The following is a 27,272-nucleotide window of genomic DNA, read 5'->3' as shown; positions in this document are numbered from 1 at the left end:
TTTTCTGACACTTTAGCACTGAAGAAGAAAGCTGCCTCTGTTTTTCTTGCAAACCTCGGGTACTGGGATATGCATCCCGCCTGTTGAATTCTCTCATTCTGATTTCTGGGCCTGTGGAAGGGTGTTCTCAGCACACCCTGGTAGTTTCCATTCTATCCTTGGCCTCATGCTCCAGCCTGGGCCTGCATGAGTACCTCACTACTTGCCAGTCACTTCTTGGATCTCAGCAACTAGAAGCTCCTGCTTCTATCTGTGCTCAGCCTAAATTTTCACATCAGTGAAATGAAATGGTCTAACTAGTTACAGGGTTCTGGAATCTGGCTGGAACCAGAATTCTCAGAGATGCTACTTACAAATACTGGCCTCTCTGTGCCACCTCTGACCCTCAGCACATACATGCTTACAGAAGACCTACCAAGCCAGAGTATTTGCAGTTGTTACATAGGCGCAAGCATTTGAAAAACCCTTTTCAGATTTTGATACATCAGCCTAAACTCTAAGCTGCCTTTCCCACACAGAATTGCTGATGTTTCTCTGCAGGTGATGACATTTAATTTTAGCTCTGCAGGTTAAAATTGGCCAATAAAGAAAGTTGGATAAGATGCCTACTTCCTAAGCTAGCCATCCTAGAGTGATCTAGTGGGCATTAGTATTGATGAAAGAAATTATTGAGAAAGCAAAGTGGAAGGTATATTTAAATTTGGATATAAATAGGATAAGGGAATTGGAGTAGAGGTATATTTCCTGTCTTTATTTCAAAACAATTTGAATAACCAACAATGCCAGGTAACAGGGCTCTTGATTTAAACCATATCTACATTATTCCAATTTGAGAACTGAATACATTGGGCAGTGTATGGAACTTATGTGAGACTGTTTCCTCATCAGTGAAATGGAGATAATATCAATAATAATTCATAGAACTGGTATATGTATAGCTTGCACCAGTGGCTGTTACAAGACAAACATCCAAAACTTTTGTGTTCCTGAACTGAACTCACCATGAAATCCAGTTCATGTGGGCACATGTCTTCCCAATGCTAATTAAAGTCCTAAACAGAGGGCATGCTGTAAAAATCAGAGCTAGAAGACATATTCAAGACAAAATAGCTCAATACCTGCCTTAGTTGCAAATTTCCCTCTCTACACCCCAGATCTCTGGACATGCAGTCTCTGCTTGAATATATCCCAATATAGGGACTTCACTCTCCAACTAGGAACAGACACTTGTCATTAGGGTACAACTCTGAGTGTGAGTCATTGTTTATTTGAATACAAAAACTCCTTCCTGAGTTCTGTCAAGGTTTGGTGTGTGTGTGTGTGTGTGTGTGTGTGTGTGTGTGTGTGTGTGTGTGTATTTCCTAAATATCTCCAATAGATCACTATCTGGAGTGCAGAAATGGGGGCAAAGGGATCTGGCAGGAGCTCCCAGAGGACCTGAGAAAGAAGCTCCATCATTCCCAGCCCCTGAGGAAAGACTTGGTGGCCCTACGACTAGGTCCTCCTCCTGTGGCTGTAGCAATAATATAAGTGCAGCATCCTAACAACCCAAGTGCCCTAGAACAGATGACTGGTTAAAGAAACTTTGGTACATCTACACAATGATATATTATGCAGCTGTCAGGAGAGATGAAGTCATGAACTTTGCTTATAAAAGCATAGACATGGAGAGTATCATGCTAAGTGAAATGAGTCAGAAAGAGAGGGACAGACATAGAAGCACTGCACTTCTTTGTGGAGTATAAAACAACATAACATGAGGCTGACACTTAAGGACAGTAGAGATACGGGACAGATAGATTGCTCCATAGCAGGAAGCCTGCCTCATGAGCAAAGCAAAAGATGCAGCTGGAATAGAGAATGGGTCACTCAGAAAAAGATGGCTGGAGGAATCAGTCAGGATGGAATATGTGTGCAGAAAGTACATAAAGGACCAAACATGATAACCTCTCAGGGTCTGTATTGCAAACCATAGTACCCCAAAGTAGAGAGAGATTATGGGGAATAATGTCTGCTATGGAGGCAGAGGGAGGGTGGGAAAGGGGAGTTATACCGGGGAGATTGGTGGTGGGGAATGTGCATTGGTGGAGGGATGGGTGTTTGATCATTGTGTGATTGTAACCCAAACATGAAAGCTTGTAACTGTCTCACAGTGATTCAATAAAATTAAAAAAAATAAGTTCAGCATCCTGAGGGAGACTGACCCCGTTGACCTCCAGGCTCCCGAGTTCCTATGCTCCTGTTGACCTCATCCCTCAGCATCTCAGGGAACATATATGGATGTGACCTCCTATCACAGCCTGCTCTCCCTCTTGTCACTCTTCAGGTCCGATCCTCTGTGGGTTGCTGAGTTCCCCCAACATCCTTCTCTGCAGTGTGGAAGACTGGAGAGACTCCTCTGAGGGCCAGGCTAATGCTCCGTGTTCTGTCACATATGATCAGGGGGACCAGCAGGGGATATTGCGTCTGGGAGGCCAGGAGTTCAAGGGTGAGTCTCTTCCCTTTGTCCCCACATGCCTTCAGAATGAAGATTGCCATCATCCAGGGTTTCTGTGGAGCTCCTATGAATATTGCCTCTGCCTTGAGGAATTTTTACTTCTGAAATACAATCTTGAGATGGAAAAATAAGATGGGGTTAAGGTGTTTGTCTTACAAGTTGAGGCCAACTCTGGTTCAGTCCTTGGCACTACATATGGTTACCTGAGAACTGCCACAAGTGACCCATAAATACAGAGCCAGAAGTAAGCACCAAAATTAATAAAATATGTCCCCCAAATGCTGCACATAAATAAAGCCACCAAGTGGTTTATTTAATTATATTATTACACATTCAGGGGGCTACAAGGGTGGTTGTAGTTGAGCCTCAATTTAACTAAGATCTTCTTTCACATTTCTCCTTTTTTTTTGGGGGGGGGGAGGCCCTGTTCTCCTGCAGATGGTTGAAGCAGCAGAGAATAAGGGCAAGCAAATCGGGCCTCTGAAGGCTTGTCTTTGAATCCCACATGTCACAGTCAGAATTTGGGGCAGAACCCAGATCCCAGCTGATATCCTTGATAGGAAGATGCTCTTGGCCTTACCTTATTAGTGACTAGATAACAGAAGGTCCCACACAACATGAATGACTACAAGGAGGGGTGAATTTCTGAAGCTGAAGGAGCCAACAGCTCCCAAACCAATGCCCCAGGGACTGCTGCTTTTCTCCATGGTAGGAACTGCATTGTTAATTCCTTTTACAGGTTACACAGGGCTTTGGGGACCCTCTATGGGTCCAGTGGACAGAAACAAATACTGAGTTGCCTCCTTCTTTTTCTCCTGGAAGTTCTTCCAGTCTGTCTCATAAGCCTACATCTCTCTGAGATCACCTGCCGAGGGTCAGGAGAAATATTCATTCCTGGAACCTGAGCAGAGTTGCCTTGCCTTCCCTCTGGGAGAAAAGTCTCCTCCTCTGGCCCAAGTTGGGGACCCTTCACACCAGCTCCACTCCATAGTGAGGACCAACTGGCTCAGCATCATCAGCAACTGAGGATAAATGCGAATTTCAAGGTTATCCAGACCCTATTCCACTGGTTTGTGGACCCAGGAGTTGATTCTAACAAGATCTCTGGAGAGTTCAGTGTTCACTCAGAAGCGTTGACTAGGTGACCTGGAAGTTTCTTTCCAAACCCAAGAGCCTGAGTTTGTGTGGAGAATAGCGCCCAGGAGCTTCCTTATTTCTGGTTCGAATGTGAGAATGGTGGCAGCCTGGCACCCTCTTGCTTTCTCTCCACTCTTTGTATCTGCCAGCACCTGAACTCAAGTGTGCCTCTCCTGCACCCTCCTCCCCTGCCCCCCATGTGTGCACAGGGTGAAGGCACATATAGGTAGGATGCTGATTGAACCCTGGAGTTGGAGGAAAGCAAGGCACTGTCTTGGTGACAGTATGAGGGTCTTCCTGTAACTGCGGGAAAGGGACTAAAAGGCTGGCAGAGATCAGCTCCCATTTCCTGGAGCGGCTTCCAAAACTGACTTTTCTTTTTCCTGCAATTGTGTGTTTCCAGTGGAGAGTTCAAGGTCCTCTCCCCAGAAGTTCTCTCCGCATAGCACATTGCTCTGCAGCTCTGCAGAAGCGCTGTTCCTGCTCTTCAGGATCTCTGTTGAACAGCACACCTCAATTATACCATTGCCTATCTGGAATACTCAACTAGCTCAGCAGAAGGTTTTCCTGGGATATTGGGCTCCAGTTTTGGAAACTGATAGTGTGACCTTTAACTAATATATATCTTTATGCATAGTTGTTTGCAGATCTATAAAGAGGAAAAATGACAACTCCTACCTCACATGGGCATTGGGAGTATATGGAAGGAAGGGGTTATCATATCAAGAACAAGGGAAATGTCAAATATTGCCCATACCATGAGCCAAGTGCTGCTCTGAGATGTTATATTAAATCAGAGATCCTTCACTCAATACTTTAAAGGGTGCAGCAGGGTCCTTATCATCCCTGTTTTACAGCTGAAGAAACTGATGTACACAAGTGAAGGAACTTCAAAGACCCCCACAGCTTGTAGGTAGGAAGGTGGGACTTGTACACAGGTATTCAGTCCCCAGAGCTAATGCTCACGACTGCCTCTGTGTATTTTTTGTTTTTTGCTTTGGGACCACACCCAGAGGTGTTCAGGGGACCATATAGATAAAGTGGCTAGGGTGCCAGGGAGTGAACACAGGCTGGCTGCAGAAGGAACAGGTACCCTACCCACTCTATTAATCTCCCCGGCCCCACAACTGCTTCTCTGCATCAACACTCAGAGAGAATGCAGAGCCCTTAGTAGAATGTCAGAGTGTCTAACTGTAGTCTTGGATGAGAATATTACCATTAAAATTTGTCACTGTTTTTGTTATATTTTAAGAGCTGGACTGTGTCTCATTAACTTCTGGAATCACACCACAGAGTGCAAAGGCTGGCATAGAGAATAGACATAATATCTGTGGAGTGTATATTTACCAAAGTCTGGAAAAATTATTGCAGAACTTGGTGGAATTCCACAAGGCTTAGTTTCTTTGGGGGTAAATCAAACCAAACAGCTTATTTAGATGATGAGTAGTAAACATATGGTATTCATTACTCTGTGAGGTAGCCCTGGGTAAAAACAGCATTTGCAGAAAGACGGATGATATCTTCATGGGCAGTAAATCCAGAATGAAGTGCTTAACACGGAGCATGTGCTTGGTACGTGCCTAAAAAAATAAGGAATGTGCTCTTGTGAGAGAGATGGGGTGATTACAGAATAGCTTTAGAAGTTCAGGTTTTTTTTCCAGTACTCCATGTGTTAAGATATATACCGAGCTTAAAGAAGATACCCTTTGATGAGGATTTCAGGCAGTCTTAAATATATTCATCAGCTTCCAAATTGGAGGTTCCCTATACACATACTGGTGGAGTATGTAAGCCTCTATACTATGTTTTACCAAGCATTTTTTTCAGCTATCAACTTCGTGGATTTTTAAAGAATGGTTTGAGTCAGAGGGCTCTACCCCTGTGCTACTCAGAAAGTGAATTTCAGGGCTGGGTTATGTGCTACAGAATTCTTTCCTCTTCTTGAATGTCACATAGGGGACATGAACCCACAGCTTTGGAGAACAACATGACCATACAAACAAGCTCCTCCCGGTGCATTCAGCATTTGCCGTTCAATGGCTATGCCTCTAGCTTACTGGAAGTTGAAAGAGCTGAATTAAAGGAATTCAGATGGTCTCATACCACTAAGTTCCTGAGTTCATAACCGAGGATTTGGCTCTTTGGGCAGGACATCCTTTGGTGCCTGTTATCCTCCAGACGTTGGGTAATTCAAGTCTTTGAGGGTTTTGCAGAGCAATGAGGAGGAAACAAGTTCCAGAAAGACCAGTAGGTGAGATTTGGCTTGCCAAAGTCAATTGCGGCATGCCTGAACTGCCATAGAGGAGATAGTTATATGATCCCTGTGACCCATCACTCAGCCTGAGAACCCACAGGATGTGAGGTTGAGGGTGGGAATTGGAGGTTAGAGAATGGCTTCTGTTCCCCAAGTGCTCACAGGCAGTTGGGGTGGAAGACATAAAAATCATTTTAAAACAATGGACTTTCTGTTTTCTCACTTTAGCAGATGATGAAGGATCGTGAGAACCCCAAATACCCTGAGCACATCTCTCATTAGATAAACCCACCAAATCCCTCCCAGATCATGACTTCCAAGGAATTTAGGGCTAACTTCTAATCCTGGCTATGGTAAACAAATACATCAACCAATAGTACCAGCCAGCTCAGGCCAACAACACTGACCCTGCAAAGCACTCAGAGGCCTTTCATCCAGCACAACACTTTTTCTGGTCCGATATTTCTCTTTCCCATCATCAGCTGTTCATCCTTTGTGCCAGATTGATGTGTGTTCTCAAGAGGGATCCACAGAGTCAGTTCCTAAATATGGGTATCTCTGGATTCTTTTTATGTATTTCCTGCTAGCTGGATCGAGTTTATTTCCAAGAAAAACAAAAGGCTTAGAAAGCTCTGGAACTTTATATGGCTTAGATATGACAATGGCTCAAAGTATAAAAGAATGAATAGCAGGTATATTAAGTGTCCCAAATGCTTCAAGGGACTTAAAGTTTAATAGAAAAGATAGGCCTTGGCAACAATACCTAGGGCTCATTCTGAACACAGGGTTTCTATCATTAAGCAATAGGGACACTCTTATCATATCAATACTGTTATAAGGGTTTGTTTTTTATTAGTGATTGTCATTCTTTTGCGATCTTGGGAGCTTGGCAGAAAAGCTCATGATATGCCATAATATTCATGACATAAGATGCATCTGGAATGGAGGTCTGATGAGTACTCACAATCAGCATGGAGAATTAAAAAAATGAACCCTTTTGCTATTTCTATCAGCTTTCCTGGATTGTGAATGGACATGAGCTTATCATTAAAGAGAGTTTGAGATAAAGATTCAGGAGTATAGTTTACTTAAGAAGCACTAGACATAGAAGTATAGAAGAGATATAGAAAGGGAAGAAATCTTAGAAGAGTGGACAAAGAAACCTGAATTTTCCAATTGAACATGTTTCCCACTTCCAGGTTGTGATTCAAACTAACCACCCTGCCATAGTACATGATCTCTACTAGGGTGTTCTGAATTAAGGCTATAACCAACCATACCAAAGCAGGTTCCCTGGAACAGAGAGATAATACAGGAGAGGTCATTTGCCTTGGAGGTGGCTGATCCATCTTTGATTTACAGTATTGTATTTGATCCCCAAGCACCAATAGGAGTGATTCTTGAAAACAGAGCCTTAAGTAAAGGCTGTACACCACTGTGTGTGATCGTAAAAGAAACAAACAACAAGAATAAGTAGTCTCCATCTCAACCCTCTAAAGTTCTCAATGTATTTGTTCCTGTAGCTTTAATAGTAAGAAACATGCCTATGTGTGGGTCTGGATATGTGATAAGGATATTATCACTCAACTCTAATGGGAAGAATGGAGTTGCTGCCTGGGAAGTCAAGATAGTTCCTTAAAATCATGTTTAACTGCTAATAGAAGGATCCAGGTTTTTTTTTTTTTGGTTCTATGTATCTACTCACAGTTAACAGTATCAAACAGGGAGACTCTGGGGAATGGAGTGAAAGGCAACATGGTCAGGATGTGGAGACTGATTTGGTGGCCAATCTTCTTATGTATGGAGTATACTTGATGGACTAGTATTTCTTTGATGATCTCTGAATGTCATTCATTGCTTGGTTTTCCTAATTCATTCAACCATGGGTTCATTATGTAATGGAATCTGGTTGTATCTCTTTGATTATGTTAAGGGCAGATGCTATAAGGAGAAAAAGGTACAGTGAGCAATTTTAGGAAGCTAAGAGTACATTAAAGGAGCTGAGAAATTATATCAAGTGTGGGATTTAAAGAAGTGTGACTGTTGGTGTTGTGCAAAGCCAGAGAGATTCAGGAAAGCCTTTTCATAGGAGGCAGTTTAGACTATTCCCTACAGAATGGACAGAAATTAATCAAGTAAAAGGGGGAAAGTTTTCTAAGCAGAGAGGGTAAAAGTGTATGCACTTATGAAGGGTACTAAGAGGGAATTTTAGATGTAGAGCTTTAGAGACAGAGCAAACGTGGAACTCAGAATGTCAAGAAACAGATGTCAGGGAAGATAATTATGAAATCTATGCTGGTGATGGGAGTACTAGAAGTGGATTTTCCTTTTAGGAAGAATATCTGGACCAGTTGTATGCTACACTGGTCCAGATATACACTTTTACCCTCTCTGCTTAGAAAAGAAAAAAGAGAGGGCAAAGAGGACCAGTGAAATTCAAACAGTACTAGAAAATGTGATAAGGTGTAAGTTAAGAGGAAAGATTCAGTGGAGGCACAAAGTCTAAGTGCAGTTTAGGAAGTGTTGGTTGAATATGAAGAGTGATATGGGGGAGGAATCAAAGATGACTGAAAGGTCAAGTAGGAAAACTGCAGAACCTTGAGCTGACTTATAAAGCATAGGAAGAGGTGATATGGAGTGATGATACAGATAAAAGAAAAATAACAAGTAATTCTTTTACCTCAGTGTTCACTGTACACTTCCCAGAGACTCATAAATCATTTAAATAATTAAAACTAGCAAGTGCTTTAAGTTTCTTTGAGATTTGTGAAACTGATACTGAAGACACGATAATAACTCTAGAAACTGTTCAAGTGAGCTTCTGGGCCTCTCAAAATACTCAACATTTAGGTGTTAACTGCAACTGATATGTGCTGAAATTAACAAATTCTAAGCATGCTTTCAGATTCATAACATATCCTGGGCTGAAAATCACGGGGCTCCATTGCTTTGAGTGAAACATTCAAGAGAAGACTCCATTTTTATCAGCGTTCAATGTACTTTATTTTTATTTTTTTGCTTTTTGGGTCACACCCGGCAATGCACAGGGGTTTCTCTTGGTTTTGCACTCAGGAATTACCCCTGGTGGTGCTCAGGGGATCATATGGGATGCTGGGAATTGAACCCGGATCAGCCACGTGCAAGAAAAATGTCCACTGTGCTATTGCTCCAGCCCCTCAATGTACTTTAGACTCCAAACATAGCTGGACATGTGTGTAAACCTGAATGTAGTGCCCACTTTTCTCTGGGCACCAGAGGACATGCATCATATGATTTTCCTTTTCATTTTATGCAAAGCAGATCACACATACCAGACAAAAATCAGTCAAGGTATTTTTTTTTAACAATATCTTGACAAGATGTTTTAGCACTCATTCAGGTCAGAAATAGGGACTACTAAGTAATAAAGATCCTTCTCTTGGAAGTCCCTAAAGGAATAATAATAATCCAAAAGGTTATAGGTTTTGGAATGGGGAAGATATGGGGATGCAGACTAATAGTCATTGCAAACCTTAAATGTTAAATTTTATCCCATGGTAAACTCTTTCTGAATGTACTCATTGATTCAAGTCTTAAATTTCAGAGCATCCTAGATATAAGATGTTTTTCAATTTAGAAGTACACTAAGAGTAATAATGCAAAGCCTACTTTGTTTTTGCCTACTCAGCATCATTGTTATGAAGATGTATTTTTTCCATTTCAAAGAGTAAGGATGTGAAGTATATTTATGTATAAAAGATTTTAAAAGTAAATTATCTACTTTCTCTTGACAAAATCCAAAATTTTATAGTATGATTTTAATATTCTCATGTTACAATGCTGGAATAATAGCACAGCGGGTAGGGCATTTGCCTTGCACACAGCCAACATGGACAACCGGAGTTGTCCTCCGCCCCTCTTGGAGGGCCTAGCAAGCTACGAAGAGTATCTTGCATGCACGGCAAAGCCTGGCAAGCTACCCGTGATGTATTTAATATGCCAAACACAGTAACGAGTCTCACAATGTTACTGGGCCTGCTCAAGCAAATTGATGAACAATGGGAGGACAGTGACATGTTACAATGAGAAAATGGGACACAAATTTACAAATGGACCTGCTCTATGTTGGTCTTCTAGGAATATATTCATACTAAATGGAAGAAATCACAAAGTTTTAGAAATCTAAGGTTTGCTCTGAGGTTCATAGAATTTCACTTCTCCAAATTTTTATAAGTGGCCTCCACACTCTGAAATGGACAGTGAGAATTATAGATGGGTTCCTTAAGGAATCATGATATCCCAATATTGGACAACATGTGAGGTTCCAGCAACAAAATCAAATGGGGACTGGAGCAATAGTATAGCAGTTTAGTTCTTACCTTTCACACAGCTCAGAATTTATTTCCTGGCACAGCATATGATATCCCAGTCCCTTCCAGAGGTTATCCCTGAGCACAGAGCCAGGAGTAAGCATTGAGTATTGCCTGATGAGGCCTAAAAACCAAAAGTTAACAAAACAAAACAAAAGTAATGGAAGCACTTTTGAATATGTCCCCATAGTAGGGTTCTCCTTGGGGTGCTCATTTATTTGAAGCTGAGTTTTCTGATGAGTTGGAGTGATAGCACAGTGGGTAGGGCATTTGCCTTGCATGCAGCCGACCTGTTTCAATTCCTCCACCCCTCTCTGAGAGCCCAGCAAGCTACCCAGAGTATCTCACTCGCACGGCAAATCCTGGCAAGCTACCCGTGACGTATTCGATATGCCAAACACAGTAACAACAATTTTCACAATGGAGACGTTACTGGGCACACTCGAGCAAATCGATGAAAATGGGAGGAGAGTAGTCAGTAGTAGTCAGAGTTTTCTGATAGCTCAGTGTTTCATTGGACCACTTTGAATCATCTTAAACATTTCTCCAAAAATAAGAACATATAATTTTTTCCAAATTTGGATAAGTGGAATTCTAAAGTATATTGCTCTTTTTTTAGTTTTGTGATAGAAAACATGGGATAAAGTGAAAATTAGGTGGGATTTGAATTCTGGAATCAATATCTCTTGATGTTGACCTTCAGAGACAAGAATGATGTGTGTAAAATTTTAATTAGGAAGCTGAAAGATGTTTATATAGTATTGGGGTAAATGACAATGACACTTAATAATAATTGACTTTAATAATTCATGACTTTATAATAATAAAACCAAGAAAATCATTTCTTGATGACTAAGTTGTCACATATAATATGCTGTTGCCTCCTATAATATGTTGTTGTCCACATCTAGGCTTGATGTTTTCTGTATTCTTCTCTCAGCTTTCCATAACACATAATGAACTGCTTAGAACTGAGGTGAGAGAGGCAAACCAGTCCCCCAAGAAATAGTATAGCAAATCTAATCTGCCCAAGGAGACCTCCAGGGGGAGACTACATGACACAAAAGAAAAATTATTTTTAGCAAAAATTAACTAATGGAAGCTGGTAATAATTGGATGCTTAGTGTCAAGGACTATAGAAGACTATTTGCAAATGTTATTTCCAGTCTCATAATTATTATCCCTATTAAACAATGAGGCAAGAGTCTTAGAGGTCTTTGGTGAAGGAAAAATTCTTCTATGAGTGTTCCCTTTTTGAATGAACCCCTGTTCTTTGTGTCAGAATTTCACAGTCCCTCAACACAATAGTCCCTTTGGTGCCCAAAGCAAGATACTTGGAGTTTGGGCAAATATGGGTTAGTATTATGTAGCTGGAAAGAGGTCTAATAAACTTTTGGGTCTATGTTGTATGGAAAATAAAATTCTCAGGTGTTAGAGGTAACCAGGGTAAAGGAGTGGGGGCAATGGTCATCATGGGCTACTGGGAGGGCAATTATTCCCATAAGAATTAACATCTTTCTTTAAAGCTCATAAGAATAAACCCCTTTCTTGAAAGGTTTGATGCCACAAGAAGGAGCCCAGGATGCTGTTACCAGTTTTCAGCAGGTTTATATCTGGAAAGGTAAGCTGGGAGGTGGGATGGGGTGAACAATACACTAGTCATGTGAGATCATTTTGGTCCTACCTCTCATTCACTGAGTATTCTACTTCCTGCAGAGAAAAGTATAGATTTACTTTTCAAGTAAATGTTCTTTCCAGAATTGAAGGGCCTCACTTTCATCAGATAAGATGTCACAGTCTAAAAGGAAAATGGAAAATGTAGAATCATGAGAAAGCGTGGTGGAAAGATGCCCTGGTTTCTGAAAGTTTAAGCGTTTGGCCCCAAGATTCCCTTAGTCCTAGGATGGAGTTCTGAGGCCACTGCACCATTTGGGGAACCAAACTCCAAGGTCACTTGGAAACAAGTGCCACTCTCCTCTTTCTGAGATGAGGCTGAGGGATCAGGACACAAGGTGGGAGTTGTCACAGACTCTGGCTTAAAAATTTTGTCAATTATCTTTAATGGACCAGTGCCCATGTCAAGTATACAGTTGGCCTCTTTTTCCTTGCTTGTTAGAGTATCCCACCCGCATGGCAGAGTCTGGCAAGCTCCCCGTGGTGTATTCAATATGCCAAAAACAGTAACAACAAGTCTCACAATGGAGACGTTACTGGTGCCGCTCGAGCAAATTGATGAACAACGGGAGGACAGTGCTACAGAACTACAGTGCTCTGTGTTTACTGAAACTTAACAAGTGCCTTATCCAAAGCATGGAGGGAGAAAGCCATTGGGAATGAGCCTGATTAATATGTAAGAGAGAGATGCTGGAAGTACAGCCTTGAGATGCAAGGGCGTCCACCTCAAAGGCAAGCAGTGGAGCATGACTTGTCAAGTCCTTATGCACCAGATAGAGCCTTGAGGAACGATCCCCTTCTGTTCTCTTATGATCCCCATGACCCCTTCTCACCAATTTCCAGTCTCCAGAAATGTGCCATTGGTGACTGGTTTCTAAGCTTTTGCATATGGAGAAAGAATGGTATGTGAACTGGGAGTAATGAGTCATTAATACCTTCCATGTGCTCTTGGGCACATCAGTTAGCTCCTCTAGACTCTGACTGTATAATAGAGCAGTAAAGACTGTACTTACCTCATATAGCAGTGTGAGCATTGATGTGGTCTACTGTTCTGTGTGCAGAACTTAGAATAGCATCTAGTGCATAATATATGCTGATTTAATGTTCATGGTGCTGGTAATGGGGATAGTGATGTACTGTAGGACAAGGAAGCAAAAATGAAGGATGGGGGAGAAGATAAATTAACAAAATGTGGATCATCATTTTCACCTACAAGTGATATGATGAAAGTATACCTTGCATTTAGTCAGGCCTCTGAGGTAGGTATACAGGGAGGATGACCACTTGTTCATTTCAAACAAGAAAATGAGACCAGTAGAGTTTAAATACAATTTCCATAGAATGGGTCCTGAGGTGGAGCTCAGACATTGCTTTTAGATACAGTGCTTCCTAATTATCAGAAATTTCTGGTGAATAAGGTATTACCCATTGAAACATTAAGAATTGCACTTGCTGCCTGCCCGGAGGGGGAAGGGCGTTGACCGGCCCGCCCGCTCCTCTCTGGAAAGAAAGATGACGGCCGCATGGGAGCCTTGTGGAAAGCAGGTTTGAGCCGGGCTCGGGGGAGCGGCGGGGACCTCATGGGAAGGGGGGCTTTGTGGGCCGTCCCCCACGCCCCACCGAGGTCGCCAGCTGCCCCCCACGAGCGGCTCTCCGGCACGGCCACGACTCCAGGGCACAGAAACCAATCTCTTAACTAGCTAACTTTTAATAGAAATTCTTCCAGGGTCAATAAGTAAAATAGCAGAAATTCAAAACCGCGCGGCCGCAATAGCGGCCGCGCGACATCATTTTATTCTTAAACCAAGTTGTAGAAAGCAAATCATTTCACAACGCTGTTTCAGCATGTCTGATTGTGGGGGGGTGGGTCGTAAACTCTAAACAATAATGGTGCATCTTCTATCGAAATAATCTATCTAGTCAAAGTAGATAGAGTATTAACTAGAACTCATCTGCCTCACAAGAATTGGGAGGGGTGGGAGGTGGGGGTCTATTGGGGTTCGGGGTTAAAAATGAGTATTGGTAAAGGGAAATGTGTTCGGTATCTACATGACTGAGACCTAAACCCGAAAGCTCTGTAACTTTTCCCACAGTGATTCAATAAATAAATAAATTATATAAAAAAAAAAAAGAATTGCACTTGCTGCCCCAAGCCTTGGGGCCCACAACCCTGCCTGGTACTAGGAGAATTGGTACCTTGTTTTCTTATTGGTTCACACTGCTTTCATGTAGTGTTTGTTCCTATATTGAAATTTTATTTATTTCTTCTAATTATGAATCATCTGCTTATCCACTGTGTGTTCTCCTTACCATCTACTTAATCAAAGGTTATTTCACCAGTCTCAGCCTTCCCAAGAATTAAATGGACATTACTCCCCACATTCACATAATAGTGTTGATATATGATAAAGGTATTCTGTTAACTTAAAAGGGATTTGCAAATGTAAATATTAGGTGACAATATTTGTTCTTAAAAGCTGGTTGATGGTCTGTAAAGAGTTATACAATGCTGCTCTGTGCTGGATTTGTTCCAGATCTTGTTATGGACACCCAGTTGTGGATCCTGAGCATTTCCGACACTGCCATTACTATCTTTTAAGGAGAGAAATGCCTCCACTTTCTCTTTTCCATGGTACAATGGCTCTTTTTTTTGTTCTGTTTTAGATTCTGACATGGGATCTCGGCCTGAGTCTATGGGATGTAGAAAAGACTTTTTGGAACCAAAACTAGAATTTGCAACAGAAACAGGTACCAATCTAAACTCTTTTAATTTTTATTTTAAATTGGTGTCCGTCTGGTTATAGAGACAAGATGTTTAATGCTGAGTGCTGAGGGTATGATGAAAGGATGAGCCCATTAATATGTCTTCACTGTGAAGCCATGGACTCTTCTCTATAGTTTTTAACACAATCATCTATTTAATAAATACTGACTAATTCTTCAGAAAGGAAAATGACAAATTAGTGAAATAAAGTGAAATAATTTCAGTCACTACTACTGCTCAAAAAGAAACAACTGGAGTAATAAAAGCAGCAAAAACAAACAAATACATATGTATATTTATATTTTGCTTTGGGGGTCACAGCTCGTGGTACTCAGGGTTCATGCCTGGCTCTCCTCTCAGGGATCACTCCTGGAGGGGATCTGGGAACCATTAGGTATTCCAGGAATCAAACCTGAATAGGGTACTGCAAGGCAAGCTACTTACCCCTGTACTATCTTTCTTTTTGTGTGTGTGAACAATATTTATTTATTTTTAAAAGAATAACTGTTATATACACTTACAGAATTGCATGCTTTCGTGATTACATTTTAGTCATAAAATGATCGAGTACCCATCCCTCCACCAGTGCCCATTCCCCACCACCAATGTTCCCAGTCAGTATCCCTCCCACCAACCCCATCCCACTCCCCTGCCTCTGCCTCTGTGGCAGGCACATTCCCTTTTACTCTCTCTCTCCTTTTGGATGTTATGGTTTGCAATACAGGTACTAAGTGGCCATCATGTTTGGTCCATAGTCTACTTTCAGCATGCATCTCCCATCCCGAGCGAGCTGTCCAATCATCATTTACTTAAGGTCCATTCTCTATTCCAGTGCTGCGGAGGGCACGCAAAACCACTCTCTGGCCCGTGGAGGTGGCCTTAGGATCCGTAGGTGCAGGGAAGGACCGACCGAATGAACACAAGACACAAGAGACAGAATGCAATTCAGAAACAGAGAGAAAAAGGGACAGACTTTATTGGGGACAATCAGGGTATATATCCATTAGTGAGGCAGCTACACAAAAGGTCGTGCCCATATGTGGTTAGTAAGGTTTGTTTTCACATATCACACATAAAGTTTATGTGTATCTTGTACCAGACACGAGGTAGTTACACAAAGGGCCATGTCCATATGATTTACCAGACATGAGGCAGATACACAAAGGGCCATGTCCATATGATTTATAAAATTTACATGCATCACGTACCAGACACGAGATAGTTACTTCTTGTTATTACTGACAGCCATGACAGATGTTCTCTCAGGATAACCATACATCAAGATAACCATATATAGCACTGGCTTTGCCTGTTGCGGGGTCACGTAGGTCAAGATGACCATACCTAGCACAGGCACTTAGGCCTTGGTCAGTTAAAGGGCCAGCTTCCCACACAGTGCCTTTTTTTCCCCAGCATCTGCAGCCCGCTTTCAAGCTGTGAACCGGTCCTGCTGGCCGTTATCTCAACTATCCTTAGATATTAGTCTCCTATTATGTCATTTTATACTTCACAAATGGGTACGGACATTCTATGTTTGTCCCTCTCAGACTCATTTCACTTAGCATGATACTCTCCATGTTGATCCACTTATTTGAAAATTTTATGATTTCATCTTTTATAACAGCTGCATAATATTCCACTGTGTAGATGTACCAAAGTTTCTTTAGCCAGTCATCTGTTCTAGGGAACTTAAATTTTTTCCAGATTCTGGCTATTGTAAATAGTACTTCAATACATACAAGTGCAGATGTCATTTCTACTGTATTTTTTTTGCATCTCATGGATATATTCCCAGAAGTGGTATTACTGGGTCAAATGGGAGCTCAATTTATCAATTTCTAGTTTTTTGAGAAACATCCGTAATGTTTTCTAAAAAGATTGGACCAGTTGACATTCCTACCAGCAGTGAAGGAGAGTCCTGTTCTCCCCACATCCACACCAACACTGGTTGATTTTGTTCTTTGGGATGTGTGCCAGTCTCTGTGGCATGAGATGATATCTCATTGTTGTTTTGATCGGCATCTCCCTGATGATTAGTGTTGAAGAGCAATTTTCATATGCCTTTTGGCCATTTGTATTTCTTCTTTCAGAAAGTTTCTGTTCATTACATTGCCCCATTTTTGGATGGGATTGGATATTTTCTTCTTGTAGAGTTCAACCCGTGCCTTGTACATCCTTGGTATTAGCCCCTTATCAAAAGGGCATTGGGAAATATGCATTCCCATTCTGTACACTGTCTTTGTATTCTGGTCACTGTATCTTTTGAGGTGCAGAAGCTTCTTAGTTTAAGATAGTCCCATTTGTTTATATCTGTTTCCACTTGCTTGGTAAGTGACATTTCGTCTTTAAAGATACCTTTAGCTGCAATGTTGTAGAGGATTTTGCCAACCTTTTCTTCAATGTATCCTATGGATTCTGGTCTGATGTTGAGGTCTTTAATCCACTTTGATCTGACTTTTGTGCATGGTGTTAGGTAGAGGTCTGAGCCCATTTTTTGCATGTAGCTGGCAGTTGTTCCAGCACCATTTGTTAAAGAGGCTTTCCTTGCTTCACTTTATATGTCTTGCTCCCTTATCAAAGACTAGATGATCATATATTGTGGGTGTGTGTAAGGATATTCAACCCTGTTCCACTTGTCTGCAAATCTATCTTTGTTCCATTACCATGCTGTTTTAATACTACTGCTTTGTAGAACAGTTTGAGGTTGGGGAAGGGGATGCCTCCCATCGTTCCCTCCCCCCCAAGAATTGCTTTATCTATTTGTAGACACTTATTGGTCCACATACACTCCTGTGGCATATTTGATATGCCAAAAACAGTAACAATAATGGGTCTCATTCCCCTGACCCTGAAAGAGCCCCCAATATGCCATTAGGCGACACTAGCACGCAACAGGGACAAGTGGAGTCGTTACTGGCACCCACTGGAGCAAATCAATGATCAACGGGATGACAAGTGACAAGTTGTCCCACATAAATTTCAGGAGTGTTTAATCAATTTCTTTGAATAATGCCATGGGTAGCACTGTAGAACTGTCCTCCCATTGTTCATTGATTTGCTTGAGCGGACCCAGTAACATATCCATTGTGAGACTTGTTGTTACTGTTTTTGGCATATCGAATATGCCATGAGGAGCTTGCCAGGCTCTGCCATGTGGGTGAGATAGTCTCGGTAGCTTGCTGGGCTCTTAAAGAGGGGTGGAGGAATTGAACCCAGGTTGGCTGCGTGCAAGGCAAATGCCCTACCTGTTGTGCTAGAAATCAAGCTCTCACTACTTACAGATGATATACTATATTTAGAGAACCTCTACGAAGCCTCTACGAATAAAGCCTCTACAAAGAAGCTGCTAGAAACAATAGATTTGCATAGTAAAGTTGCAGGCTATAAAATCAATACCCTGATTTTGGCTATTGTGAACAGTGCTGCAACAAACATACAGGTGCAGATACCATTTCTACTGTGCTTTTTTGTGCCCTGAGAATATATTCCCAGAAGTGGTATTGCAGGGTCATATGGAAACTCAATTTCTAGTTTTTGAAAGAACGTTCATATTGTTTTCCAGAATGACTGGATCAGTCAGTATTCCCACCAACAGTGAAAGAGCATCCCTTTTTCCCCACATCCATGCCAGCACTTGTTGCTTTTGTTCTTTTGAATGTGCACCAGTCTCTGTGGTGTGAGATGATATCTCATTGTTGTTTTGATTTGCATCTCCCTGATGATTAGCTATGTGTAGCATTTTTTAATGTACTTTTGGCCATTTATATTTCTTTTTTGAGGAAGCTTCTGTTCATTTCTTCTCTCCATTTTTCGATGGTATTGGATATTTTTTTCTTGTACAATTCTACTATTGTCTTGTATGTTCTGGATATTAATCCCTTATCAGATGGGTATTGGGTATATATTCTTTCCCATTCTGTGAGCTCTCTCTGTATTTTGGACACTGTTTTTTTGAGGTGCAGAAACTTCTTAGTTTGATGTAGTCCCATTTGTTTATGTTTGTTTCCACTTGCTTGGTCAGTGCTGTTTTATCGTTAAAAATGTTTTTAGCTTCAGTGTCATGGAAGGTTCTGCCTACATTTTCCTCCATGTACTTTATGGATTCATGTCTGATATTGAGGTCTTTAATCCACTTTGATCTGACTTCTGTGCCTGGCATCAGACCGAGGTCAGAGTTCATTTTTTGCGGGTAGTTGTCCAGTTTTCCCAGAACCACTTCTTGAAGAGGCTTTCCTTGTTCTGCTTCACATTTCTTGCTCCTTTGTCAAAGATTAAGTGATTATATATTTGAGAGTCTGTGACAGAATATTCAACTTTTCCATTGGTCTGTGGGTCTATTTTTAGCCCAATACCATGCTGTTTTAATTACTACTGCTTTCTGGAAACAACCCGAGTGCCCGAGAACAGAGGGCTGGTAAAAGAAACTTTGGTACATCTACACAATGGAATTCTATGCAGCTGTTAGGAGAGATGAAGTCATGCAATTTGCTTATAAGTAGATAGACATGGAGAGTATCATGCTAAGTGAAATGAGTCAGAAAGAGAGGGATAGACATAGAAGGACTGCACTCATTTGTGGATTATAAAATAACATAACATGAGACTCACACTCAAGGACAGTAGACACAAGGGACAGGAAGATTGATCCATAGTTGGAAGCCCATCACAGGAGTTGGGGGAGAAGGCAGCTGGAATATAGAAGGACTCACTAAGAAAATGATGGTTGGAAGGATAGTTCGAGATGGGAGATGTGTGCTGAAAGTAGATAAAGGACCAAACATGATAACTTCTCAGTATCTGTATTTCAAACCAAAATGCCCCAAAGTAGAAAGAGAGTATGGGAGAAATTGTCTGCCATGGTGGCAAGGGGAGGGTGAGACAGAGGGGATATACTGGGGAGACTGGTGGTGGGGAATGTGCACGGGTGGAAGGATGGGTGTTTGATCATTTTATGGTTGTAACTCAAACATGAAAGCTTGTAACTGTATATCATGGTGATTCAATAAAATAAAAAATCAATAAATAAAAAATCAATACCCAAAAGTCCATGGCTTTTCTATATGCAAATAATGAGAGAAGAAAGTTATATTAAAAAATCCAGTTCACATTCATGCCTCAAAAAATAAGGACCTCAGAATCAGTTTAACTAAGTAGGCAAAGGACCTGTACAAAGAAAACTAAAAAATGCTACCTCAAAAAATTAAAAGAGGACACAAGGAAATGGAAACACATCCCCTGGTCATGGATTGGGATAATTTGCATTGTCAAAATCTCAATGTGCCCAAAGCTTTATGCAGATACAATGTGATCCCTATACAATCTATCTTTATGACCCATGATACAGATTTTAAGGAAAAAATACTTGATTAGTGTAAATCCTGAAGAATGTAAGCAAAATGTAAATATTCTGAAATTGTTTAATGAACAGATATCTTTGATAATATCTGTGTGAGAGAGTTTATTTCACTCAGTGAACGATAAGAATCCATACACTATGTATAGAGTAAATGTGAAGTCCAAGGCCTCTCAATCCCCATAGTTCACAATTATTAATTAGGTGGAGCTAAGCTGCGAGGGGGGTAGACAGAGGAGGAGAGGAAGATGAGGAAGAAGAATAAGGAGAAGGAGAAGAAAATGAGGAGTAGTAGGATGAAGAACAGAGGGATAGAAGGAAATGAGAGAGAATTGGGGCAGGTGAGTCCTCTGACGAGAGAGAGAGAGAGAGAGAGAGAGAGAGAGAGAGAGAGAGAGAGAGAGAAAGAGAGAGATAGCATGACTCAGAGGGACACACACTTCTTTTCCTTCATCTCCCTCCCTCCCTCCCTCCCTCTCCCTCCTTCCCTCCCTTCATTAATTCATTCTTTCTTCCTGACCCCTAACTAAACATTTCTGTGACTTTTAGGGGTGTCAGCACAGTTTCTTTTTTTTTCCCAATTTTGGGTTACACCTGGCAATGCACAGGGATCACTCCTGGCTCCGCACTCAGGAATTACTCCTGGCAGTGCTTGGGGGACCATAGGGGATGCTGGGAATCGAACCTGGGTTGGCTGTGTGCAAGGCAACTGCCCTACCCGCTATGCTATAACTCCAGCCCCGGCAGCACAGTTTCTGTTAGTGGATTCTAGCTGTGAATGATTGTGGTACTCGATAATATTCTGTAAAAGCCATCAGTATTGTGCCAGTGCTCCATCTACTAAGCTATCACATGATTCCATAGGAAAGACTTCGTACCCTGACCATCAACTCCAGTTATTCTTCCTTCAAGAACACTGTGCCCTGACAAAGACCTCAAAGAGCTCAGGGTGATGAGATTTACCTTTCTTTTCTCTCTCTCAGTTGATTATGTCCCCAAACTCCTGCATTGGGTTCCTTATCATGGGAGAAACTCTTTATAGACCCACAGAGAATCGGAGCAGAAGTGAACCCAGTTGGTCCTTGAAGGACTGGGAGGTGATGAGAATAAAGAAGGTGAAGAGAAGGTTGTAAATGGAAGTTATGAATAGGGAATAACATGAATAATAGTCCTTGATAGTGAACAGTGCAAGGATAACCTAGAAGGATCACATTTATAAGCTGAACTGTGAGTTAAAAAAGAGGGCACCAATATTTTAAAGTTACAAGGAGATGTATTTTGCTTCAATTCCATAAAATAGTTTGTGTTGTTGTGATCAACACCAATATATCACAAGAGACTGAAGGGACATCAGACAGAATTACCAAGAAATAAAATCTTCTTTGGAGGAAAAATTGAGTCAGGGTTTCTCCCAATGTAGGAGCTAAGATTTTACAACTCTATCATTTTAGGAGTTTCTGGAATCTTTTTTCCTGATCAGACACCCACCTAGGTCTACTGACTCCAAACATACCTTACTTTCACATAGTCGAAAGTGTGTGCAAGTGTGTGTGTGTGTGTGTGTGTGTGTGTGTGTGATATTCACTGTAAACATAAATGTAAAGGAACTTAATTCCCTCATTCCTTCTCCCTTAGATGTGACAACAGAGCTCTTCTTCCCTGTTGACCTTAGCAAGATCACTGTTAATGGAAATCGATCTCTACCAAGCCAGCAGTATAAGCTTTTCAAACACCTTCTTTCGTCTCAACAAGCAAAGCTGTGGTGCCTTTCTCGTAAGTATTCTTTGACATAAATTCTTCTTCTTGATGCTGTGTTCACCTTGTTGATCCTCTCTTAATAAATAGAGTTACTCCCTGCTCTCAGACTATCTCATCCATCCATCCATCCATCCATCCATCCATCCATCCATCCATCCATCCAGTCATGCATCCATTGATCTTCTGTCCTTCGCTAAATAGGCAGTTATTGATCACATCATATTCTATGCCCTGTGTTCGAGAATTGAGAAAGCAAAATCATGTATCAGTCATGATTTCTCCATTTCAGTGAGCTCACATATCCCAATGGTAAAGACAGACAGGAGACAGGTCAATAAAAATCAATCAAAAAGTACATAGAGAAATAGAGAAGAAGAGAGAGAGTATGTGTGTGTGTGAGAGAGAGAGAGAGAGAGAGAGAGAGAGAGAGAGAAAGAGAGAGAGGTATCTGCTAAATAGGCATACTGGGGTGGGTGGGTGGAAAGAGGGTAATTGGGAACGTTGGTGGTGCACTGGTACACTGGTCAAGGGAAACATTGCATGACTGAAACCCAATCAATCATGGATAGCTCTGTAACTGTTTATCTCACTTTTTAAAAAATTTAGTTTATTATAGTCTGGTGTTATCTGGTCTTAATGTCTGGGCCTTCCCGAGATGGTTCTGGGTAAATCTTCTCTTTCCCAACATTGCATTTATGAATCTATATCTCACCCCCATGCTCTCAGATTGTGCCTTTTTTTCAGACCCACACAGACTCTCCCCGTATACCAGAACCACAGTGTTCTTTCTTGGAACTTTTAGATTTAATAGTCAGGAGCCTCTTCTGTCTAAGAAGAATCCCCAGCAGATATTACTTCTCAGAGGATTCTCTAGAGTTTACCCTTCCCTGAAACTTCCGTGGATTATAACCCAACTGTTGTCTTGACTTGTAGGTTGTGTCCAGGAGCCTTTGTTCTGTAAGATGGCAGAGATAACAGATAGTGCTCCCTTATATTTCACCTGTACCCTCTACCCAGAGGCCCAGGTATGTGATGATGTCATAGAGTCCAATTCCAAGGGCTGCAGATTGATCCTGCCCCACAGGCCAATGACCCTGTTCCAGAAGAAAGGTGAGTGCTTGATAAGATTTAACACAAATTATGTTTCCAGGGATTTAAAAGTACTGATTCCAGTTCTGAAGTCATGATATTCAGGCTGTGTGATTTCAGAAATATCCAGATTGATTTATTCTTTAAAAACGCAACTACAGGTTGGAGCAATAGTACAGCAGGTAGAGTGTTTGCCTTGCAAGTGGCCGACCCGATTTCAATCCTCGGGATCCTATATGGTCCCCCAAGCACCGCCAGGAGTAATTCCTAAGAGCAGAGCTAGGAGTAACCCCTGAGCATTGCTGGGTGTGACCCAGAAATGAAAAAAAAAACAATAAAAATGAAACTACTTTAAAATAACTCCTTGAAGATATGTGAGCCATTCACAAATGCATCAAGTTGAGAGTCAGTGCATGAAGGAATTCCATTTCTGCCAGTGACTTTAGCAACATAGAAATTAGTTTTTCTCACAAAGAATGTTAACTGTACAGTTTGGGGAGATTTTTTTCACCACGCACATTCCCCATTTCTTTCAAGATGCTTTCATCCTTCATTATCTGTTTTGTCTTCTTTTATTAAGACTTTGTCAGATGTCTGGAAGTTTTCCACTAAAATGTCTGAGAGGGGCCCAGAGGCTAATGGATATGGCTTTGATGGTGTGGTGGCAGTTTGTTGACTGTAGGTTTCCCTGAGCATAGACTAGTCAGGACACTTCCTCCAGAGAAATAGTATAACACCTGGTCTGGAAGTTGAGACTGGCTGATACTGGTTTGTATACTAAATATGGTGGGAAGATGAGTGTTACTATGAATGGAGATTAACCAGAAAGGATCCCTAGTTTTAGTGTCTTGCTTGCTTTTACCCTACCTGATGCACCCAGATGACCCTCTGTTTTGTTTTCTGAAGTAAACAAACTTGCTTCTTCTATGGTGGTGGTAAGAGAGGGTTAGTCTATCTACAAAAATTTTGAGATAGGTATGTGGAGAATTCATGGCCTCTTGAGGAGATTTCCACCCAACATTATTTCTGCTCACCTTTATCTACAGCTATCGATGTTTAAAATTTAGAGATCCCAGATGTTGTCTATTGGTTTGTCCTTCAGAGAAAAAAAAACAGATAACTGAGTTATTTTAGGTCTGTTATGTCAGTTCTTACTCTTACATATGATTTATAGTCTCCAGAATTTTCTCCTATTAATGTTGCATGTCTATACCTTTATCTTTTTATTATTTATTTCTTTATTTATTGCTTTTTGGGTCACACCTGGCGATGCACAGGGGTTACTCCTGACTTTGCACTCAGGAGTTACTCCTGATGGTGCTCAGGGAACCATATGGGATGCTGGGAATCGAACCCGGGTTGGCCACGTGCAAGGCAAAATCCCTACCTGCTGTGCTATCTCTCCAGCCCCAATGTGTGTCTATACCTTTAAAAACATTTTTATTGATCAATATTTTATGGTTCATGATACTATTAATAATTGTTTCTCATATGTCTTTTCAAAATCATTTTAATATTATTTTTGAGAGGTTTGGGATGAATCTGTGAATTAATGGTTGTATTGAATATGCCACTTTGTGGGGTTTATTCTGGTCATGTGCCAATCTGAAAAATATGCCAATATTTGCAAGCAATATTCTGGTCCAGGGGATGTTTCCTAATGATATCTCCATAACTGGGCAGATGCTTCAATGCTTCTGGATCCTGCAGTGCTGGGAACCACCAAGGCTACACATGCAATGCAGGGATGGGGTGCATCTGGTTCTGAGTCCTTGTAAATTTAAGGTCTATGTCCCTGAGTGCCAAGCTATTCCCTGCCCCTGAATATGCTGTCTTTGACTACTAGTTTTTAATAAGCTTTTTTTCTTGCGAAAATAAACAAATACCTCTCTAAATAATATAATTTCCCTTTTCCTCTGTGTAGTTGTACTAGAAGATAAAGTGAAGAACTTCTACACTCGTTTGCCTTTCCAAAAACTGATGGGATTCTCCATTAGAAATAAAGTGCCAATGGCCAGCAAGTCCATCTCGAATGGGTAAGAAGCCCCCATTTCACTCCTGGCTCACTGTCAGCATTTATTTATCTCTGAAAAGATGTAACATGATAGCAGTTAAGGAAGCTGGTATAAAGAACTATAAAATCAAAGGCGAAGGATATAATGGTGATACAAGGTTGCCGTATCTAAAATCATATCCAAAGTTACTTATTACAAGCACGGAATTTAGTTCTGTACCTACACTGAGTGTTTCAAAAGGGGAACAACTGAATCAGGATGAAAGTAATCAAACACTTTAATAAATGTGACCAGCAGACTCACTGTGCCATATTCAAAGTCTTGGAAGCAAGTGAAACTCCGATTAGAACTGTAGGCTTATGAGGGCTTTTGAATCTATTGTATTTATCATGTAAAGGTATTTTATTATTGTCCTAGTTGTTATTTAGGGATTTTAAGTGGGGTTAAGATTCGGCTTGGTCTGTGGACTTAACTGATCAGAATTCCTAGGAAGACTTTAACAACTTGCATCCATAGAACTTCCCTTAGGCCCATAGAATCAGCTCTCCTGGGTTGTGGGTCAAGAATCTTATTTTTAAATAAACTCCTTCTTGTAATTCTTTTGTATTTTTGAATATACCTTATTTTGAAGTATAAAAATCATTGATCTTGAACTATTCATCAAGAAATATTGCTAAATGTGTCTTGCTGCTGGTGTTTAAAGTTAACTTTTGAAAATTAAGATAAAACAATGATATTGGGGAGTTTGTCTTGAAATACATCAGAGCAATGATGTCCTGATAAATGAGGGGGAGAGAAGGAGTTTTGGAAGCAGAGGTCAGCCAGACCACAGTGCTGGAGCAGTAGGGATGTAGGCAATTGAGCTTGAATACCTGAACTCAAAGAAGGGTATGATGATCCAAGAATTCCTTTCTAGGGTACCAAGGACAAAAAATAAATAATTAAAAACGTATATCCATACATATGTTTAATCGTAGCATTTATTATAATGGCCAGGATCTGAAAACAATACAAATACCCAACAACAAATAAGTGTAGGGAGAAATTATCATATATACACACAATGGAATACTAATTAACTATAATGAAAAGATGGACTCTGATCTTTGCAACAACTTGGATGGAACCAGAGGGGTTTATTTATGTCAGAGAAATATGTCAGAGAAATAAAGACAAATAAGTCAGAGAAAGAAAGGTAAATGTTAGATGATATCTTTTTTTGTATGAGGAATATAAAGAAAGAAAGGAATGGGAAGTCTTCTATAAAAAAAAAAAAACTTTGAACTCTAACAGGGCCTGAGTGACAGTATAGTTGGGAAAGAGCTATTCTTGCATCAATGTAGGTTACCTGAGCCTGTCAGGAATGATTCCTGAGTCCAGATCCAGAAGAAAGCCCTGAACACTGCTGAGTCTGACCCACAAAACAACAAATGAAACAAATCAACCTTGGATTCTGCAACAGAACTGAAGTTACTAGTGGGGAAGGCAGTGGTGTGGGGAGAGGATAGAGTAGACCAGAAGGGACCCAGGAATGAGGATGCACTAGCTTTGGACACAAAATGCATGAACGTTAACACTATGTAAACCACATTGCATCGAGTATTTCAACAGGAAAACACTTCAGCTGCCTGAGAGTTCAGCAACAAACTGCAGGAAGAAAGGCAGGTGGTAGGCAGATAAGAGGGCAAGGATTTGAGATCACACAAGTAAGCAACTCACAGGTTTCAGTGCAGAGTGACAGTCTCAAAGATGCCGCTTTACAAAAAGTAAAATAAAGAGTTCAATGAACTCCCAGGAATTAGGAAGAAGTAATCAGAACTGGGGCAAACACACACAGAGAAGCTGAGAATAGATCCCAGGACATTTTATTTGGATCCGTTGATTTCCTTCTTCCAGAACTGACCCTACAAGCTGAGTGGAGTCGAATTAGTCCAGTGTGTTAAAAATACAAAGGGGATCCTGAGAGGGGTCCTGAATGGACTGTTTCACAGAACAGAGATGTTCTCAGAGTGTGATTGGCCCTTGTGGTAGTTTGAATGTATGGGCCAGGCTGTGGGTGGAAACAAGTTTGGCTCCTGGCCTAAGCAGGTACCTGACTGGGTCACTGAAAAAATCAGCTCATGGAAACCCCCATTCTCAGATATGCCTTGTCTGCCTCTACTTCCTTTGCTTTAAGTCCTAAACTGGGATTTCCCCTCTGTCTGATAGTATGGGAGATGGGCCTTTAAGACTGGGTTCGCTTGGTTTACAGCCACACAGGATATGTGGGGAAATGAATGAAGCTAAGGGCCACCTTCTTGAGAAAAGGAAATTTTGTTTTCAGGAAGGACAACAGAGCTAGGAATCCACCCCTGAAGACTGAAAAAAAATAACCCCAATTTA

General features: G+C 41.1%; 1 protein-coding gene across 1 annotated transcript in view; it reads left to right on the top strand.

Moving 5' to 3' along the window:
* Nucleotides 1–27,272, top strand: part of TG (thyroglobulin) — a 261,047-nt gene that overhangs the window by 64,711 nt on the left and 169,064 nt on the right. Inside the window, exons 27-32 of the mRNA XM_056112201.1 lie at nt 2,327–2,488; nt 11,793–11,858; nt 14,576–14,659; nt 21,664–21,801; nt 22,720–22,896; nt 24,800–24,911. Coding sequence (XP_055968176.1) covers nt 2,327–2,488; nt 11,793–11,858; nt 14,576–14,659; nt 21,664–21,801; nt 22,720–22,896; nt 24,800–24,911 — 739 coding nt within the window. The remainder of the gene's footprint in view (nt 1–2,326; nt 2,489–11,792; nt 11,859–14,575; nt 14,660–21,663; nt 21,802–22,719; nt 22,897–24,799; nt 24,912–27,272) is intronic.

This window comes from Sorex fumeus, unplaced genomic scaffold, assembly GCF_029834395.1.
Source record: "Sorex fumeus unplaced genomic scaffold, SorFum_2.1 ptg000002l, whole genome shotgun sequence".
NCBI lineage: Eukaryota > Metazoa > Chordata > Mammalia > Eulipotyphla > Soricidae > Sorex > Sorex fumeus.
Note: the sequence above shows the minus strand (reverse complement) of the source record. Positions and strands in the feature narration are given on the sequence as shown.